This window comes from Gasterosteus aculeatus, chromosome 7 (genome assembly GCF_964276395.1).
Source record: "Gasterosteus aculeatus chromosome 7, fGasAcu3.hap1.1, whole genome shotgun sequence".
Lineage (NCBI taxonomy): Eukaryota > Metazoa > Chordata > Actinopteri > Perciformes > Gasterosteidae > Gasterosteus > Gasterosteus aculeatus.
The window spans coordinates 6307251-6329167 of NC_135694.1; the positions used below are offsets into that span (position 1 = coordinate 6307251).

At 41.5% G+C, this 21917-nt stretch overlaps 1 protein-coding gene across 3 annotated transcripts in view; it reads right to left on the minus strand.

Annotated features, from left to right (window-relative positions):
• LOC120822748 (phospholipid-transporting ATPase ABCA1) overlaps positions 1-21917 on the minus strand; it is a 134307-nt gene that overhangs the window by 78925 nt on the left and 33465 nt on the right. For 2 of the 3 annotated variants that reach the window (XM_078106242.1, XM_040182661.2), the window contains exons 8-15: positions 20138-20218; positions 19846-20020; positions 12658-12797; positions 11795-11911; positions 8496-8693; positions 6128-6333; positions 5544-5720; positions 364-586 (exon numbers count right to left, since the gene is read on the minus strand). In XM_078106242.1, the coding sequence (XP_077962368.1) occupies positions 364-586; positions 5544-5720; positions 6128-6333; positions 8496-8693; positions 11795-11911; positions 12658-12797; positions 19846-20020; positions 20138-20218 (1317 nt within the window). The remainder of the gene's footprint in view (positions 1-363; positions 587-5543; positions 5721-6127; positions 6334-8495; positions 8694-11794; positions 11912-12657; positions 12798-19845; positions 20021-20137; positions 20219-21917) is intronic. The other variant, XM_078106241.1, reaches the window with a different exon arrangement.

Below are 21917 nucleotides of genomic sequence, written 5' to 3' on the forward strand. Positions count from 1 at the left end.
ATTTGCTGCCGTGATTTTCTTTTGACAAAATTACATTTTTGGTGTCGAGCTCAATTAATTACAACAAGAAAGCTGATTGTAAGAATCACAGATAATGGTTTGATTTAGTTCTCACTAGTCGGGTTATGATTACTAAAATTAAAAATATAACAAAACACAAAGCATGACAAATTCTCCGTGTCACGTTGGACGCATTTGGTTGGAGGCTCATTTTTCTTGGTCCTCCTGCACTTGACGAGCGGCACCGTGATCTTTTGGCACGTTTCTAATTAGTAACAACAGTACACGAGTGTGCGTTATATTCCTTTTGTATGCTTTGTGTTTTGATATGTCGATCCTCTCAATGCCTCCTTTTCCACTGACCTTAACCATGACACTTATGAGCGCACAGGGAACCGTGAGCAGAACAATGTTCTCTGTGAACGTCACAGACCACAGGGCGCCGTTCTGAATGCCAACGACGCGCAGCACTTCCTTGAGCCGGAGTTCCTTGTCCAGCACGAGGTCTTTGATGGTCATGCACACGGTGTACATGAAGGCCAGCACCAGGAACATGGGGAGGATGCCTCCAATATTCTGGATGAAGCTGGTTGCGAAGGGAATCAAAAAAGGTCAGGATTGCACATTGACAAAAAGGAGTGGGTGAGGCTGTGTTAAATACTTGGTTATCGCTGCCAGATGAGTGTTGGCGTGCTTTTAATCCGCTGCATGCTGATCATGTTGGTTTATTTAGATGTTAACTACTAGTTTTTGGAGACTGAAATGAACCTTGTGAAGTTTTTTGACAAGTCAGCGAGGAAAATTTGCTGTGTTGTATACAAATTAATGTTATTATATATATATGGGTGGTGACATCAGGAACTGTAATTGTGAATATATTACATCAAAAAATTATTTAACTGCAACTATTTTGGTTAACTGGTTATTAAAGTCCCTTTTCAAGTCACATCCAAAGTGAGGGACGACTTTTTTCTACATCTAATGTGATAGTAAATTGTTTTTATTAGTAGCCGACACCACTTTTGGCTTTAACGGAGATCTGTGAGTATTTCTGGTATGGCTAAAAAAAATGTCAATAAATAAAAAGGCCTGAATGGTATTAATAAAATGGTCAGCTTTTACCATGCACACCCATATTTCATCTTAAAGGTTGCCTTTTGCAATCAGGTAGACAATCATAACAATGGGGGTTGTGTTCATGGAGTCAGTGTTTTATTTTCGCACTAAACTAACCTTCATAAACCTGGTGCATCAGCTCAATCAAGCCATTTAGTGTTGCACCTCGTCCCAGATGGGATGTGTGATTTAATCCTATTACAATATAATAAGGCATTATTAAACTGGCTTTATAATGCCACGCAAATACCGTGTAAATATCATCTCCCCTGACAATATAACAGTTTAAAGTTACGTTTATTTTGCTCTATTAGACACTGAAGGACATATATCAGATGGATTTTGACAAAGTAAAGATTTCCCAAATTGCTGATGATCTTGTGTAAATACTGACGTTATATGCAAGCAAGGCACAGTTCAGCATGGCGAATGAAGCCTGATGTGAATAAAGGAGTAATTGGCGTAACGATGGTCCTATTTAAAGGCAATATTTTTTCACTACATTCATTTTAAGTTTCAGTCCTGCAAAATATGGTTTCGCACGGAGAGTTTGAATACAAAAACTTAAATGAGAGAGAGAGCGAGGTTAACATTTTTCTTTTGGAGGACACTGCCTGCCCTTGTGGGAATGATCACTTTCAAACACGGCCTAAATAATACAAAACAAGAAACGCTAAGTTCCTGTTTCATTAAGTTAATACCCATAGCGACTAAAACTGAAATTCGCATGAGTAGAATTGCCTTTGCAAGCCCGTAATTCACAACCTCAAGAGCTTGAAATCCATGCACTTCAACAAATAAAGCTAACTCGTACATTGACACCTTTTCTGGGGAGGTGAGGAGTCTCAAGTCGCAGAGGCATCAGGTGGAATACTAATTCTGGTATTATCTGCTCCCGATTCCACCCTAACATCTCCGTAACAGCTGACAGCTTGTGTGAGTTTACTCCTTCTCTGACTTGTAGCACGGAAGGGGGAAGAGATCAGTCATGCACACCGCGTCTGACACAGACAACCTTGCCACCAGATGCTCTTGAATTATACATTCTCTGATCGATCAAGGGTGCTTAAGTAATAGAACTCCCGGCAGGTCCGTGTTACGGGGCTCCAGTTACATCGGCAGCCTGACCTAAATTTAGGTAAGCTGGAAGAATGATTTCTCAGTAAATCCAGAGATAGTAGAGCATTGTCTCCCCAGAGGTTGGCGTTCTATGCTGTAAAAAAAAGAAAAAGCTTCCTGTCTCATTATGAGCAAATATACCGTTGAGTTCCTTGGCTGGGTGGAAATGAGCAATTCATTGAAGGGAGCAGGCTTTATTGTTTAATGTGGATTATCTCGCCGCTGGTACAAATTATTACTTTATGGAAACTCTGCATGCAGTTATTGCACAAAAAGCACTCAGGGACCTATATGTCGTGTTCTTTTGGGGGTTTTGTGACATAAATATCTCGTGTATAAAACTAAGTAAAATTCTGTGAGACAATAGCGATGCAACATATTTTAGAAACTATGAATATAAAGATCATTTTATAGATTCAAATGTCATCTATACACACAGAGTCATATCCAAATAGCACGACATACACTTTGTGTGTATATATATACAATATATATATATATATATCTATTATATTGATGATTTAACAATAAGAAAATATTGGATGTGGGCACCCAGATTGTAAAATAATTCAATACACAGCGCATTCTGTACATTCCTCTGTTCCCCACTATTTTTATACAAGCAAGAATGAATACTATTTTTAAGGCTTCCACACAGTACTACTAGTGCTCACATATGGTTAATTAGCTCCTTGAGATGGACGAAAGCATATTCCTCTAAAATCCTCCAGTTGAATAGCCTTCCCACCCACTGTGGCCCAAAGCAGTCTTAGATCTCGCGTCAAGACCAGAGCACAGCCTCGGTACCCAAACGCGCATTGGAGCAGATGTGGCTGATAAGAGGGTTTGTGTGCCGCCCGGCCCTGCAAGGGTCAACCTTTCTCCCACACGTTAGCGCGGGCCTGTGTACAATGTGAATAGGAAGACAGTGGAAGCTAATGCAGGTTAGCTATCCCAAGTTTTGAGATGCCAACTGGTTCAGCTGTGGTGGGAGCGGCCCGGATTGCTGGTAGAGGATCAGCTGTGTTACAGCCAGCAAGGCAAGAAATAGGGAGTGCAAAAAGCATTGTATTCCAAAGGCGGGTCTAATAATAACAGTGTCGAGGTCAGTGCAGGTAATTCTTCCTTGCTAGTTGAAGTGCAAAAGTACAAATATAACTATTTTGATGCGACAGTTCTAACAGGAACTATATGTGCAGTTGGCAACGGTTTTCTGAGCTGTTGAAATATTTTCTGTGGCTTGAATTGTAAAATTGTCAAACCTATAATCTAACAACAAGAAATAAAATGACTGCAAGTTACGTCCAAATTTCTACAATGTCTAAAATTGCTGTACGTTTGTTCAAATTCATATGTGTATGATTTATCTCACATTTCCTTCCTGGAGAAAATAATTGTCTTCTGTGTGGCACATCGGAATGTAACTAAATGCTGAGAGAGAAAGAGAAAAAACTTTCCAGCAGACGGCAAACGTGTTTGTCTGAATGCAAAATGTTCTTTCCTTCGTTCTGGCTGACGACACTAAAAAATGCAAGATGAAAATAATTACCGCTGAGGTTCTTCCCCATCATGCTTCCCTGTGTTTGAGCACATCGTTCCTTTGTGTGATTTCACTCTCAATTATTTATGAATGAAATAGCAGTTTTCAAGTGTTAATAATTTATAGAAATGCCCAAATGGTTATTCAGGCAAAGAGTAAATGGTGAGGGGATTTGGGATATTGCAGCACTTTATGGATCACATTTATCTTATTTAATTATTACTCCATTGTGTAAGGAAGATGAAATTGAGGCTACGGGACCTTCATTAGCAAGTAAGCTGTATCGTGTCTAATTTCAGATCATTATCACAATAATAAGCTGCAAATGACAATGATAAGCAATGCTCTATATTCAGAATGCAGCGCCTGAAAGTGCTGAGCATTTCTAGAACATTGAGAATTCTGGTGTTATGGTTGTAATTGACAGTAATACAACATCTTGTTCTAACTGCAGCGTGTCTACTCCTTAATGTCAAGAGGAGAATATTTTACAATACAGGTCGTTTAATATGCCGAAATAGAGAAGGAGCATCACCACTCAATCTAATCTAAAAGGTACATATATATATATATATATATATATATATATATATATATATACACACACATACAAGAAGGAAAGCTTTTGACGAAGAACCAATAGAGAACCCTGATAATTACATTCATTACACAGATTTGTTTGTTTTAACAAAGGGGTTGTCATCCTGTCTCAAGGACAAACAGGTGGTACAGAATAGAAAATAAATATTTAAAACAGGTTTATGATAGCTGGCTAAAACCTTCAGCGCATTTTTTTTTTGCTTCTTTTATGCTCCCTTCAGCTTTAAAGCTCTCATTGTCATTGGCTTTATTGTAAATTCGGTGCTATCTAAGCATTTCAAATTTTTAAATTAGATCCCTAATCTCTGGAACTGCGTTTTCCCACAGGAAGCAAAGATTCGTCTCCACTGGAAAGGGGCATATTGTGTTGTTGGACTTAAATCTCCCTGGTAATCATCTCCGCTCTTGATGGCATCATTGGGCTCTTCCTTTATTAATGAAGATCATAATGTTTTGTGGATGGGAGTAATTTCCCAGACTCTGAGGAAATCTTTGCTGTGGGAGATTAAGAGTGATAACGCATAATTCCGCACCCTAGGTGAATGATCTAACATGATGGAAGCCAGTGCTATTGATTGATACATACACAACGCAGTTGGAGCCCTGCTATCAATCTTTGAACATGATGGAGCGAGATACAAGAGGTGGGGTACGGTCCTCTCACAGAAAGAAATGCCTCAGAAATACAAGAAACAAACCGGCGTGTGGTAGTTGGTTAAATAATTTACCATCCATCAACTATTCACGAATTTCTTGTGGTTTTAGTAAAATCAATAGTTGGCCCACTCATTCTCTTGCTGCCTTATTTATTTATTTCCCCTTGTTGAGTCTCAATTTATTATTAATCGATGATCCTCAAAGATGCCTCATTGTTATTGCGGAATTTTAAATGTGACTTTGTCCCTTCTTGGTTCATCAGCGACAGCGTGAGACACTCACGGACGAGCAACGCGGATATTAAAGAAAGGTTAAGTTAGACAAATATGACAGCACATCATGAAGTTTCCACGGGGAAATATGGAAGCCCTGAGTGATTGGTAACACAATAGCTCAACTGCGTGTTGCCACTGTGGCAACTCTCCAGAGTGAGCAGAATTGCGTTATATATTGCCGCCTTCCCATATGCAGTAATCACGAGGCTGAAAGAAATAAAAACCTTTGTACTCACCCATCATCCACGTAGCAGGGGTACGGCATTTGCTGTGCAAAAACACCAAGGGGCTGGGTCTTTGACGTTTGCACTCGTATTATACCATGGTCCATCATATCCTGCAGGTAGGCGAAGCCTCCCCAAATATAGCGCAGGTCCTTAAAGGGGTTGTCCCGAGCCCCGGGAGACCAAGACCTTATTAAAATCAGACACACCACGATCTGTCTTAGCAAAGGGCAAGTGAACCACAACCAAAATGATGAGAAGTACAGGCAAAGTTTCATGACTGCTTATGGAGATCATATTTTTACACTGTAAACTTTGAAAGACAAGAGGAGTCGTCATCTCTGGGCTTACAGAAAAACATTGACCTTGAGTAAAATATGCTTTTCAACCCTTTAGCAGAGAGTTAGAAGCAAAGATTGATACATCTAAAGGGTTAATAAATAAATAAATAAAATCAGCAAAAGTGTCTTGTTTCCCAAAGTGTCAAATTATTCCTTTAACAAATGGCAATTTCAGTAAGTCATTGTTGTATTTTAGAAGGAATGATAGCAATCCCTTATTAGTGTTGAACGGGGAGGCTGAGCGGTGTCAGGTACCTTTCTTTGAGTTTGTTGGTGGGCTCCACGTCCTCAATGTCCATGCGGATTTTGTATTTGATGTACGCAGGGAGGCCGCTGGAGTTCGGCTGGAGGTTTTCAAAGACGATGGCAGCCCAGAAGGTACCATTCTCCAGAAGCTCCAGGGCTCTGCTCACCAGACGGCTTTCCGTGGGGGCCGCCTCAAACTTATTCAGGTTTAAACACTGTCAACAAATTACAAAACTTATTTAATACAATCGTGTTCTATCATATGATTCCGGTTTTATTTACATTTTTAGTACCCACAAAACAAGCAACAAAAAAAAGAGGCAGGCATGGACTCACTGACAGAATGGCAGATGGATATTTTTTCGAAAAGTATCGCTATTGACTCCAGTTTCAAATTATCTGGAGCTGCCAGGGGGTGGGAAATGTTTTGGGCTTCGGCAGAGACAAGCAAATGAGATACAGCTTCGCTAGCACGCCCCGTTCTGTAGCCTTGTCCCCCCGTCTCATGAAACGATAATGAGCTAGCCGTCCTGGGAGGCAGTCACACCTGACAGCTGTCCACACATCCCCGCGCTGCAATAGTTGTATCATCTCTCCCCCCAGGATCGTGGAGTCTGGATTCTATCTATCAGCCACGCTGGTAAACAAAATATCACAGCAATGGCTTTTGCTGAGGAGATGCGAGTGAGGGTATCACAGCTGAGGAGTGGCTACGCGAGAGTTTGAAAGTGCACAGGAAATATTTGGCGTAAAGCGTGATAGGAGCTACAGTGTTAACCGCCAAGTCCGATGACTGATGCAAATCATAATGCATCAGAACAATTGTATTTCTTGGACTGCTCTTTAAATTAACTAAATGTATGAACCGCCTACACTGGAGGAATAGTATTCTGAGACTTTCTCTTCTCCATTTAATCGTTAAATAAGGTCACTATTTGCTGTCAAGTTTTCCCAACTATGATGTTTTGAAAGAGATGGATTGTTTGTGCATTTTGGTTTCCCTCTGGTCTTTCACCACTGGAGCAGACGTTAAGGCTCAACAATCTGATTGAGCCCCGGACGGAGAACTATTAGCTCACCAATCCCATCTTGGCCTCACTCAGAAAAACACCCAGGGAAACACGTTGAGTTCTCGAGGTTGCTTCATGCTTGTTGACTAATAGGAGTTATAGTAGCTCATGATTCCTACTTACATAAATTACTTAAGTGCCCTAAATCTTTATGCAATGCATCATTAAGTATACTGTAATGCATCATTACCTTTTAGCAACGGTGTCATCTGAAGCACCTCATGAAGTGCTATTCCAAGGATAACGAAGATGACTCAATGCAACTGTTCACTGCCTTTAGTGCTGCTGGATACAGAATTACCCGCTATGTTGTTTGCACGCCAATTGTAGTTCTTATTCTTTCTCTATTATCATTTAACATTGATATTTCTCTCCTTTAACCTTTTGATCCTATTTAATTCTGGGGTGGTTCATGAATGCAGCAGGGGAGTGGTTTGAATGACAACATTTACTAGTAAACATCCAAAATCAAAGTTAGATTATAGACAGTGTCATGCTGATTTGCCCTGGATATCAAGGCGATCTATCCCCAACATATGTATTTCCCCCAGACACGAGGGCACCACAGTAAAGGGTTGCCTACTAACTGTCTCTATCCCCATATCCATTTTGAGCAATGTCATTTCCATTAGGGCAGAAAACATATTGCATTATGTTAGAATTTCATTGGCCGTGTATGGCTAAGCCCAAGGACCCAACCTGCCATCTCCCTTGTAGCTTGATGTAATGTGTGTGTGTTTTAGCACAGATAGCTGTGCCAGAGATCAATATGTCACTGTCAAAGTGTGTGCGTGTTTGCCTACTTAGGGACACTTTGTTTGATACAGACTCACTATAGTCTTTTTTTTTGTCATTTTCAGCATTATCATGGAAGCAATGTTGCGACAGATCTTCCTGTGTGTTTAACATTTAAACTGAGCACCAGCTCATTGCTAAAAAAAGAAATGAACATAACGTTTAGATATAGTTTAGAAAGGTTTGCCACTATTGGGTAATGATCATCCAAGCTGCAAAATAAAGTCATCGTGATAAATGTCTGAGACGCTGCAGCACTAACTTGGCATGTCTTTAATTAGCTAACCTGGATAATGTTTACAAATCTAAAAATACAACCACAGAAATCACATGTAAGTTGAACTGAACAAATAAAATAGAAGTGAGAGGGTAAAAGAAAATAAGAGAATTATCACATCTATATATAAAATAATCTTTAATGCCAGCGTACAGAATATCATTCTAATTCAAATCCCCCACTTAGCTGAAGTAGTAAGCGTTTCATATCAAGCATAAACCAGAGAATTACGTACACCGAGGAACTTTGAGAGAAGCTTCAGGAAGTCGGAGGTGGCGTTGAAGGTGTCCCGCCAGTTGTAAGGGGGCATGCCGGCCGGCCGGTCCTCTGGAGGCCCGTTGTACAGGAAGTTGGCCAGGATCTCGCCCGTCCATCCCGTGCCGTCGAGGCGCTGGTTGAGGGCAGCAGCAAACAGCGGATTTGCCAGCAAAGTCTGATTTCAAAAAGCACAGAGACGGGTTTCATTAGTTTCCCTGGTTACCGGTGAGAGGTTTAGAATGAATGCTATGGAATCTGAGGACCAAAACGCAGCTAATTAGTTCAGCGCAGAAAGCACGGGAGGTGGGAGCTGTGCTTTGGTGGCAGTGGTATTGGTTCTTCTGGAGCATTAATCAGAAGCATCCAGAGAGATGGACCTGTTACACTTCACGCTCTGGAATACAACTATTCGCATGGCTAGGAAGTGCTCGTGCATTCCGCACGACATAAATGCAGTACATACGCAGTGCAAATGTGTATTAAACAGCAGGGAGTGGATATGAACACAAATTGAGACAGAACACAAATTCAAAAAAGTGCTAGACAGAAAGCTCCTTACACGGTAGTTCTCGCATGATTAGATATTTTTACTCCCGCGTGTTTGTTTTAATCGGTTGCCCTCTATTTAGTATCCAACAACCATTTATTCCCATCACTCCCACCGCGTATGTTCACAGTTCAAGGCTTCCGAGAGATAAATGCCCAATTAGTTCTATGACACTTTTGCTTTAATGACAGTGATACTATACAAAACCAAAATTAAACACAACAGTGGTAATTTACCTGCCATGTACACAGGGGAACACCAAAAAGGAACCTCACCCGCGGAGACAACAGGTTACTTAAAATTACACACAGCCATTAAATATTCCGGGGGCGAAATAAAAGGAAATCCCTTCTCCCTTGAGAAACAAAGGTTCCAGTCGTTGATTGCGTATGGCTCACAGCACCATGTGGACTCTGACTTTTGGGGAGGAAAGGGCGCAGGCTGTCAGCAGAGAATTAGGCCTCTAAAGTGTGAAATTTCTGAGTTTAGATTCAGATATATTCCGGCCAGTGTGCTCAATGGCATTTCAGTGTCAACACCTCTGATGATATTCTGCTTAACCTTAAGACAAAGTGTCAAATTAAGTAATCTCAATGCTGCATGTGACCTTTAAAAAAAAGAAAAGATACTCAACACGTCCGGCTCAGAGGGTGAAACTTTAAGGACACGTCCCATTAAATATAGAAGCGGCAGAATCCCTTTGGCCTATTGATTGCGACTGTTAGACAGGCTCCGGATTTTGACATCTTCATCGGCTCCATTTGGCACAAATTTCTGGGGCGTTTGGGTCAGTGAGCTTCAGATATGCAATTTAACCTTGTTGGTCATGTGTCAAATGTTTATGAGGAAGTGACATGTGTTTGCTTGCCTTAAGAAATAGTCCGATCCCTGTAGAAATTGTCAAAATAGCTGACAGGTTACACGATTGAGCATGTGTCAATACTTTTGCACTACCAGTTCACGGTAAATCAGACCCACGTAAGTTTATACATGAACCAAATCATCTCTGTCATCATCATTAACAGCCTGGTTGTCTACTGTTGGCTTTCTTCACACTGCGTCGGAGCCGTATTGAGTCACTGCTACCAAAGAACAGAATCTCAGCTGCTGCCTCACATCACAAGTATTAAAGCAAGCTATTTGTCACTGCGATTAGTCAAACAGCAATCACCAAAAACACACTTTGAATATTATAGGACAAGAAGGAGCCGCCGCAGTGAGCTGTCGGACACAGAGTCGTCTTCGTAAACTTCTCAGAAAAGTAACACACTTTACTGTCTCATGCTGTTGTGTGGAAAACAACTTAGGTCCTGAGCAGCATGGAATCATATTTCAGTTGCTCATGGCGAAATGGAAAAAAGGCAGATTATTGACATCTTTATTAAAACAAAGTCAGTCTGTTTGGCTGCACTGTAACTCGGAGACCTACAGTGATAAACTGCGCTCGCAGTTACCATAGTAACCACAGGCGCCAGCAAATCAACAAGGAGTGAAATCTTAAGGATTCCAGCTTTGACCTGTAAACACAATGCAATGTCACATCTAGTTATGTCAAACATGTTCCCAGACAATTATACTTTGTACGTGGTCTCTATACTGTTTGTCCTACACCCTGGTTCTTCCATCTCATACTTGCTGGAGGTGTATGGGGGTGGGATGGCAATTGTTCCATCAAACGTGAGGTGCGTCTGCGACCTTGACGGACCTCTGTGGATGACAGCAGCCAACAGCTTCCCATGTGCGGGGAGAGAGAGAGAGAGAGAGAGAGAGAAAGGGGGCCAGGAGAAAATGAAGACAAAGGAGGATTGCCGGCCCATTTGTGTAAAGGTTAGGGCTAGGGTAATGAATACCGTGGCTATATGGAGCTCCCGATGTCTGCTTCCCTCCAGCTGCCTATAAGCTCATTTGGAGTGACACTGGAGTAATGTCAGTGTCAAAGAAATACGGATAGAGGAGGAGAGAGAAGAGGAGGCGAAGAGTCCATGTCCTTTTACTTCTATAGATAATCCTTTCCGCCAGGATGAAAATGATCCTGCACTTATCCATAATTAGCTTCCTCCTTCGGTTTTCCTTCCTAACAGAAGGTGCAACAAATTGGTATAAACATCAGTTATACCCCCACCTGCAGTATATATAAGTCTCATCACGTCTTTGTGATTTTTACCTGAAAATGTTGTTTTTTAAAGAGGCTGGTGGATTTTCTCCACTTACATATTTCATTTTTTTTTTAAATTCTGCTTTTATAGTCGCTGCATCCTCAGCTGAACACGGCTCAGCATGTCTGTGATCAGTTAGAGACACACATTGACAACAGCAGCAGACAGACAATTGATTTTACACGCATGAGTACAACTCACTTGTGACTCTGCTGCAGTTAATCAGTGAGCTTTAGAAGTGCTGGTTGGTTACCAGCTGGTTGTGTCTTGTGGTAAGCTAATGCTCCCCTCGCTGTAGATTCATTGAGGTGTCAATGTTACTCTGGGCAAAAACAAGCGTACTTTTCAAAAAGTCGCATTAATCCTCTAAGTTTGTACCGTTCAGGTTAAAAGGTGAAACTGCATCGTGACAAAGCTATTGTCCAGCTGAAGCCCAATTTACTGCAAGTGTAATTTGACAGATTTAACTTTTGGGATATTCTCTGAAAACTGTCACCTGTAGAGATCCTAGAAACAAAACATTTTGAACTAAAAAAAAAAACGTGTTTCAGGTCATACTAAATGCGACCTTACCCGTAATGCGTTGACTTGCCGGCCATTTTGCAGGGTGTCCCAGACGCGTGGCCCGAGTTCCTCCCACAAATCAGCCAGCTCCTTTAGCATAGCCAGGGCATTGAATGTGCTATTTGCCTAAAAGAAAAAAAAGAAAATTTACATACACACACACACACACACACACACGTTTTATAATAGATCCATGTTCGCAACAATAGCGATGCCGACTTTCTCTGACTGGGAGCGTACCCGCTGAGCGTCTCCTAGTCGCTGTGAGCCAATCCAAACATGAAAGTACATCTACATGTTTCAGCCAACCCCGAGAGGAACTCATCATATTGTTACACCGCCACCCCCCACGGTGAAGAAATGTAAATAGGGTTATTTACCCCTGAACATTGACTTGTAAACAATCCGCCTGTATCTTGTGTGAAAAGGGCCCCCTGCGCCAGCACCGGACCACTTGCTGTGAAGTCGGCGGATTTTCCTTGTGCTCATTATGTATTCTCAATAAAAAATCCTCACGGCTTGCCTGCTGTTTGTTTTGCTCATGCGGTTATCGAAATGACACTAATATGTTGGAGAAATGTCACGTCCCGAAAATGCATTACATCCACCGCGTTCTATGAACAGGCCTCCTGACAAACTATCGTGATATATTTATTTTTCATCCCCAGGTGGTAACTTTGTGTGACTGCCAGTGTTTTTCATTTCACTACTGGAGGCTCCTTCAAAGTTTTTACGCACACTCAAAAATGGACTCGGCCCTGTACATGGAAGATAAGCAACTGCACAGAGAAAAATACTGTTTCACCTTCACAAAATACTGATACGAGCAACGAATTCATCTACTTTGCTATGAAAAGTTTCATTGTTCTTACCTCCTTCACCACGAGGCGAACAGCAGGTGTATCAGGTGTGTAGAGGACCTTCCCCTGCAATAACTGCTTGAAGGTGCTCCAAATGTAGCGCAGACCAGGTGTTCCCTCCAGGGTTTCGACAAGATTCTGACAAAAAGCATCTACAGCAGAGAAGAACAGAGGACATAAGACTGCGAGACACGACCTAACCCCCCCTCCCTCCCCTTCACCTCTGTCAGAGTGCTGTTTGCAAACTGTTTGCGTGTTCTCAGAACAGGACGGATGAGAAGAAACGAGCGGTCTGATGCGGAAGAAGTCATAACATTCGCAGCACCTAGTGCTGGTAAAATGCCAAATGACATGAATGCAAAGAGTGGAAGGTACACAGCTGGTTCACACCAGATATATAGTAGTGATCCAATCACGGCACTTCAGAGCAGACAGCCCACAGAGACTTTTGTACCTCCAGATAGATCCATTTTTTAGTATTAGTAGCAACCCTGCTAGTGTAGCTGGGAAAATAAATCTATACAGCATAGTATTGCAATATTTTGCATGGCAATCTTGTATCGATACACGGAGGCCAAGTATCGATCTTTTATATTTCGTTATATATAAAAAAAATAAATGCCTTTTACATTCACTAAGAGGCGCTGTGTGGTTTTCTGATGAGGTCAGCCGAGGTCAAAGGTCAGCGTGATTGGTAAGGAGTCAGTCATTTTAGAAATGCGCTGTACGCATTTATATCAAACGCCTGGACCTATTCTGGATTTTATAACAAGGAAAGGAAGATAGGTGCCATTTGACAATAGGAAACTCTGGAATACTACAAACATGAGAAATAACGTTAACCAAGAAATTGCAATAAATCAAAATATTCAGGAGATTTTGTAGAATCTGGGGCTCTGGGTTCACTGAAACGTTCTCAGTGACGGCATTTATACATCCAATCAACACATACAAAAAGAAAAATCAACAGTTACCCAATCAACAACATTTCGTCATGTCAACTGCAGTCACCGGGATCCAATCATATCTGTTAAAACACACCTTACTCCTTGCATACATTTGCAAGATTCTTCCAGAGAATGTTCCCCCCTGCGTTTATATATTGAAAAGCTCTGCTACTCAATTTCAACTTCAGCAAATGTATTTACAGAAAGTTTAGGCAGACTATTTAAAACACACACACACACACACACACACACACACACACACACAGGGAGGGAACACAAGCAGAGAGTTAAGACCCAAGTACATCAGAAAAGGCTTCTATGGAGAGGAGTGAAAACGTCGATATGCTCAGCGGCAGCGCGATCATTACTCATTTAACGTGAACATTGCGCGTTTGTGAGAGCGTCGAATAGGTTACACGAGGACCTGCGCTGCATGTGCCCTAGCTGGGAGTAGCTCGTGCCCGTATCGTCCTTGCCCCTGGGCTGTGATTCTCACAGTGCTGTAGCTCATCAGACATCTGATCAATCAGTGCGTGTCGCCTGCCAGTCAATATGACCGTCTGTCTGCTTTTCTTTTGATCTGTTGCTAACTGTCCCTTTCTTTCAGACACCTGTCATCACATCAGTGCTTTTCCCTGTCTCTTTTCACGCCCCCCTCCCCCTGCCAAGACTGTAACCTCAAACCCTCGACTTCTTCTCATCTCACCAGTGTGACCCATTTCCGCCATCAGAGAGATTTTAGCGGCCATTTCTGGTGCAATTAAATGCTATCCTGTCTGTCTCCTGGCCATCTCTACCTGGTGCTCCCGGGAGGTCTGTGCGCGGGCAGCTAATGGCCACCCCTTAGACAGAGTAGGACCAGCTGTTCCCTCTACAGGCTGCACAGATGCTACTTCTCACAATCATAACACTTGGGAGGAAAAATGGGTTTGACACAGCTCTCTCTTGATAGGCGTCTCGTGTCAGTCCAAATTGTGGGACTGTCACTGTTTCAGGAAAGAGTAGACTTTAATGCATGTTAATAACACTAACACAAAAGGGGCAGTCCTGATGGACTGATGCTGAACAAAGGAGACCAATCATTGCAAAGCAGTGGTTGCTACTCTGGATGGGGATGCAATAAGCATGTAACTATTCATGTTACAAAATGATGCTTCCCTGAAGTTATTGCTTTTTTGCTCGTGAAAAACAAGATGCATCTACATCTTTAAGCCTTTAAACATCCTGTTGAATTGCTGTTCCACTGATTGACTGTTGGTGGTGGACTCAGGCAGAGAGGGGAAGCGATTAAAGCTACTAAGGCATCGACAGAGAAGGGAGCAGGCCAGGAAACCTAAATGTGAATGAAGCAGGATTCATATGGAAACTGTTCTGCAGGACCTCAACGCAATGTGTAAGAAATGCTCAATGCCAATTTCACTGGATGTTTACAGGGTAAACAATGCTTCATGTGTGCTAGAAATAATAGGAAAAGCTACTAACAAGTAGAGAAATCCATGTTACAGTAATGGGGCATCAGGCAGGAAAATGTGCTTTTAATTAATATTTGAATGTGTGGTTTCCTGCAACATAGAGTCTTCGATCATAACCATTAAAGCTGGTCTCAGTTTATGTTGCACTCTATATATTATAGTGTTGGAACAGAATTGTGTGATGCTGTGGTGTGTGGGACTCATTTTAAAGTTATACCTGGTGCAATTTGAGAACAATATTAGGAGGCAAAAATTGAAAATAACTTTGCCGTGTACAGCATAAAGTCCAGTTAAAAATGTAATCCTAAACACATTAGGTGAATAGATATGGAAGGTCAAAACATTGCAAAAAAAAGCTGCACCCATAAAGCAGACAGACTTGCCATGGGAGACTGGAGCCCCTCGGCCCCCCGACGGGAGCACAGCTGGCTTCATGAAGACACGAGTTGTGCCGGGATCGGGGTCTTCATGGCTTGAAGCCGGGAACAGCACACTGCCACAGAGGAAATGGCGCCACTCAGCCCCGGATAGCTTGCAGTCGGAAAACGCTGGGGATTTTTTCTCCCACGTTTCAAACAGCCAGATATACTCGGAATCCAAACCAGGTAAAACATTTGAACCTTTCCCAAATTTTGCGGCCAATGTACCAATGACAAAAATAAAAGTAAACTATATTCCACCCAAAAACAACAACAACTCTAAAGCTGAATATGGTAAAATACTGCAATCACTTCAGTTGTTCTTTCATCATCATGTCTAAAACAACGTCCTGGGCGTTATTGTTCAACAAGGACACATACATCTTAGTCCCTAGTCTGCGGCGCACAAGTCTGTTCAATTTCCTCACATTTTTTAGCACATCTACTTCAATATGCATGTCTGCAACACACCTCTTCTGTGTATACAGTCTACTTCTTTGTTCTATAAATACCTTATGAGATTATGAGAAGAGAAAACAATGCAAATGGACCTGGACAACAGACTCTGACCGCGACACAAAAGCTAAAGCATTATAGACAATGCTGGAGCATGAATGTAGATACCGGTGACAAAGCTCTACTCTCAAACATTCGTATCTTGGGAAAGATGTATCACTTTTTGAAAATGTGTGTGCCAAAGGGACTGCCACATTACAGGCGTTAGCCGGAGCTGTGGGGTTCTTTTGACAACACTTCTTTGCTTTCTTTCTCTTTTTCCTCATCTTTTAAACACAAGTAGGAACAGAACAAGAGGCTGGGTTCTTTACGCCGGGTCTTGCCACAGTCTAATAATTGCTTGGAGCCTCAAGTCGGCCCCTCAACTTACCTGGCAAATTTAATCAATTTGAGTCGCCCCCTGGAGAAGGGCTCTGTTGGCCGCACACACACGCTTTGTCTCACGTGCGCACTCGTGAGAGCACGGGGACCTGCCGGCGCACACAAACGCACACAAAGTGTGTGTCAGAGGCACACAGACCGGCAGACTCACGCGCCAAATGTGACACGTCAGTCCAGAGCGATATACTTGCTTGCTTTAATCGAGGAGCACTTATTTCTTACAAGCGGTACAAATCAACTACTATCTTACAGCCTTCCGACAGAAAGTCAAATAAGCCTGAATAAATGTCATCCAAGTTCCTTTCTCACACGAGACAGAAGCCACATTGACATTCATTCGTACGCAAGTCAAGAATTCCGCCTTCACCGGCTCCAGCGTATTCAAAGGGGCGCACTTAGAACGGGAAATAAAAGGGTTCCACTTACTAGTCATTCAAAGTGACACCGATGGGAAATGCTTGGAGGATGACAGCACGAGTCTCAAGATAATTAGGGAACGTTATGAACAGTGGGGGATGGGGGGGGGGGGGTGACAATAGGACGATTGTGACAATCAAAAGTGCAAAATAAAAGACTATTTTGACAGATCAGCAAGGAGATTTCACTTGAAAGGCTGATGTTTGGTGCGGGTACAACTCACAACTTAAAGTTCCACTTTGGAAACAGTGCCAGACCAGAAGACAACCCAGGTTTTACAGGGATTTCCATAAAGCCGTATTTCTCTGTATGTTACCAAATAATGTTCAGCCAGGAAAGCAACCACTAAAAATATAAGTGTAGAGTCTCTGACCACGTTAACAAGTAATCTTTCACTAATTTCTACGACAATTCCAATGTGTACCATTGCAGAGCCATGTAACAGCATCTTATTTGTTATCTGTTCAGCAAATTGCAAAATTGTAATAAGTTGTTGGAGAGCAACAACAGAGTATAATGACTCGGACGTTTTCCTTTGCCGTCAACAATTAATTGGGAAGGGAACAGTGCGCTGAGGCATTAACAAAACCTCTGTGTTGGCCTTCTCTGTTGCTACTCTGCTATTCCTTTGAGTGTACTTTTACATGTATAAAATAGTTGTAATTGGCTATTATGCCGACGCGCTGCATATTCCAGATTAATTTAACCGTACATAGACCAACAGAAAGAAGCCGCAGAGCAAGTCCCAAACAGCCATTAGCATGCTAACAGAGATGTTAGTGCTTATTTTGTATGGACGATACTGTGTTTTGCCTAATTTACACTGGCACAAGCATGCAATTCCACTTTGCAGTGTAACTTTATTCCCAGGAAATTAGGGTTCTTATTAAAATCAAATTCCTTGCGGTTTTCTCCACAGAAGAGGCATTTAATGAAACAGAAATGCTTCGTCTCTAATGAGCATGTGACTCTAGAAAGTTACGCTGAAGACCTAATTTTTTTGGGAACAAACACTGTGATGATCTTCAAGGCCGTCTCCACCAACACGGAAAGCGATTGTGCTACTTACTTACTCGTCTCAATTTTTATGTGTGTGACAAACCTGTACCGCACCAGTAGGAGAGTATTTCATTTTTAAATATATGTAAAATATTTTGATTAAAAACTGTATCCATGACAATACATATATGTATTTAGAAGTATGTTTAATTATTTTTACACTATACATAATTGTATTTGTTACTGAAGAATTTTTACATTAGATGAATAACAATACAAAATATTAACGCACTTGTAACAAAAAGAACATTTTGAAAAAGGTCTGTTGTTAAAGTCCTTTTACTAACCCCTAGCCTTATTCTACTAACCCATTGCATTAGCATTGCATTTCATTTTATTTTATTTTACTACTTGTGCACTGCTGTCTTGTTGTCTATTGTCTGTTTTGTGTCTACTGTCAAGCACCAACCGCCAAGACAAATCCCTTGTATGTTTGATATATTTTGGCGATAAATGTTTCCTGATTCCTGATTCTTGATTAATCAATACATTTTTAAGTCTTAAAATGTCCAATCATGAATCAAAATCAGGCAGGTCTTGTTTTAAATTTCCAGTAGTGTGATAATCCTATGGGCTCTTCAAGTCCCAAAGATGAAAAAACCTGTTACCATTGGTTTACACTGCAGGCAACATAGCTGTAGTATGTTACAGATTGTAATTGTCCGTGTAAAATGTGGCTTTTCACTTTCATATCGAGTCCTGTACAAATGTGTGGATCAGGAAAACACTTTGATGCAGTAATGCCGTCAAAGTGTGTTCTGGGTTAGATCAAAGTGTGATTCACATCAGTACTTGACTTTATCTGCCATCCACGAATGCTGGTGGAGTATATCTTCCCTCTTTCATTAATTGATTCCTTGCAGGCATGAGCGCGTTTGTTCACAAGCATACTGAAAGTGGGTGGCGCGGCCTGCACTTTCAAAGCAGTGTGAACGTACCAAAGAGTCTTCAAAATGTAGCTACCTGATACACACCATTCATTAAAAGTGCTGTTGCAAAAGGCACACAACTGTGGCTGTTAAAGCTACGGAGAGCACTCATGTTGTACCATGTTACCGTGTTTATACACTGCCACAATCACAAGAATAGTGATACAACAGACAACAACATCGTGGACATCAATGCACTTGCCCTCATTATACCACAAGGACCACAAAGGTGACCACATAAATGACACTAGAAATAAACAGTCCATCTATATAGGAAAAACAACATACAATGTTTGTACACCTGATAACCATATGCCAGCCATGGTTGTGTAAACCACTCTTGCTGACAAGTGCAAAATACCAGTTTTAAACTTAAAGTGTTTTAGTGACACCATCTGTCCTCCACACAAAGTTTGTGTCGCCATGTGTTCTTATTTAGGATGTCATATATTCTCGCCTTGGGACTGATGCACTACGCAGACAACAACATCAATTTCCACTTGGGATTCGTTGCTGGGGACTTCTCTCTCCATTTAGAAAACATCACTGTGTCAGAGCGGGGAGTGAGTGCACAGCTTTTAGATGGAAGGAGGAGCTGATTTGATCGGCTACGATTGATGCCGGCCCCCGACGCGCCCGCGAGTAACCTAGTCCCCATAAAACACAGGTACCTTTTGTGCCGTGCACCCACTATTCATGGAAATAGGAACCATTGTTGTAACATGGACCACTCTGGTTTGCACTGAATATGTCTGTGCAGAGTACAGAGGAACCTCCAACACTGCCTGAGAACTTTGATTTGATTATTCATGATTCACTCAATCCTCTGCCACCTACCAATTAGGCATAACTCCCACTCTACCCAACCTAGTTATGCTTTTTCGCCTGTGGTTGGCAAATCACCAAAGGACTGCAGATACATCATTGGTTTTTAATGTAAAAATGTTTTCCATTTGCTGGCTACAATAACTGTACACAGCACTTTGCAGCCAAAATGTAGATTGATGATAAAGGCAATGTGATGACTTTGCTTTGTAAAGGAGTTTACTGCAGCACTTACCGGAACTGTTGCTGGTAATGGAGACAGACGTCTTGTTATCCATCTGTCTAGGTGAGCTTAAGCTGATGTCAGGCGGCTTTCCACAAAGCAGCATACTGATACTGCCAATCATGTCCTTTTGGAAATCCAAAGAACTAGCAGCCTCGAAGACCATGGAGTTCTGCAACCTGGTCATCTGAAAAAAAAGGTCCGTAATCTCTATGAATTCTTCAAATGCAGAGAAATAGCCATGTGATCATAGAGTAAAAGCATGTATTTCAGTGCGTGTACGTGACCGAGTAGCAACACTAACCTCCTCAATCACTGGTAATGCATCTTGAGTGGTTTTCCCAATCAGTGTGACTGTTACATTCAGATCCAAAGCTGAAGATACCTTAAGGAGGGAAAAGCAGATGTTTTATAGAACAATACTGTAGCTACCACATGAAAAGCAAAAAAACGTGACAGTGATGAAATCCAATGAAATCAATTAAACTTGCCGTTAAAAAACAACATTGTTTCAAATTCTCTTCTTTTTAAAGCTATTTTCAAAATACTATGTTTATGTTATTGTAGTGCATAACGATTAGCTCCAGTTGAAAAATTCACAATAATTTCTGTTCATAAATGTTGTGTGTGTTCACATCTTGGCTAAAAACACCAGCTCTATTTCTGCCTTTCTGCTGAAGCTATTTTATTTTGGCAATACACACACGCATTTATGCATCTGGACCGGGAAATTGTGTCCTGACATCATCCTCCATAGCGCTGGTTAATAAAAACTACATTAAAATGAAAAGTGGCACTGTGTGTTACAGTGACATCCTGAACGTACACGGGTCCAATTACTAGAACTAAATGGCATGCCCTTTTAACCATTGTCGTTTTCATGCATCAAGTGTCAAGTAAAGCCTGCACTAGGAGGGTCTGCATTGTCTTTCAGCAAATAAAATTACAGAGATTTGAAACATTGGTCCAGAACAGACATTTTCAATCAAGAGGGTGAGCGAGGTTTAAAGAAGGGCAACACTGCTTTCGTGTTATTAAAATAAATCTTTCTCAAATAGAATCCCACTCAAGCACCACTGCACTATGGAGCCCTTCGTGAAGCACACACATAGAAGGAGAATCGTGCGGGAGTGACTCTCACTCTATTTAGAGTTCTACGACGGAAAATCACTGATCAATGGACGGATTTTGTGTGTTGTTGCATTAGGAGATGTGAAATTGAACCTAGTAGTTTTCTCAAGCTCATTTGTTGAACTTGAACTTCTAATGCACTTTTTAACAGCTCAAGACGTCAATGTTTTCTTTGCCAACCTGCTACCAGATTAGAGAAGGTAATAAAACAGAAATTAAACAGCCACAAGTGTTTTGAAGGGTAAAATGCAAAGGAGCGTGACATTTGAATGACACGAGAGCCTCATACATTCAAATGTTTTTTTTTCTTGTTTCCATCTGCATTGTGTTATGAAATGATTGCCAGTAAACCGAGTTGTGGAACCAGTGTCTAAATCCCCTTCTGCCACTCGCGAGCGACCCCGCTGATAAACCCGGACTTCTTCCCTTGTCCTATCCTTTATGTTGCAGTTGTTGCTATCACAATCACTCAGCGACGTCCAGCTTTAAGTGTGAGGGCTTGATGTTCTTTTCCGTCCATTTGCTCGCGGCACTGAAGAGCCCGTCCGCCATATCTTGTATGGGCTTTCCTTTCTCCTGCATCTGAAAATGCCTGTGGGCTTAAATTGTTCAAATGCTGTCTCCTACAAACTTTCTTCCTTATCACTTATTTATTGGATTTTCTGTCCCATATATATTTTCTCCATGAGATAAGCTCAGAGAAAAGTGCAGTCTCTTATCATCCCAAAAGGGAACTCAGAGATTTAAAAGAATTCAACAAAACATTGGTTCTAAGAAATAACTCCCAGCTGATTGTATGCATTCTAGTAAAATCCCTGGAAGACACATTTGGCGATGAGCATTTTAAATGTGTTGACCCTATGGGCCTAAAAGTGATTTATTCCATGAAATAAATGAATAAAAAAAGAAATGCATTAACATAATGGTACAGTAGCAACGTGCTGCCTGTAGGT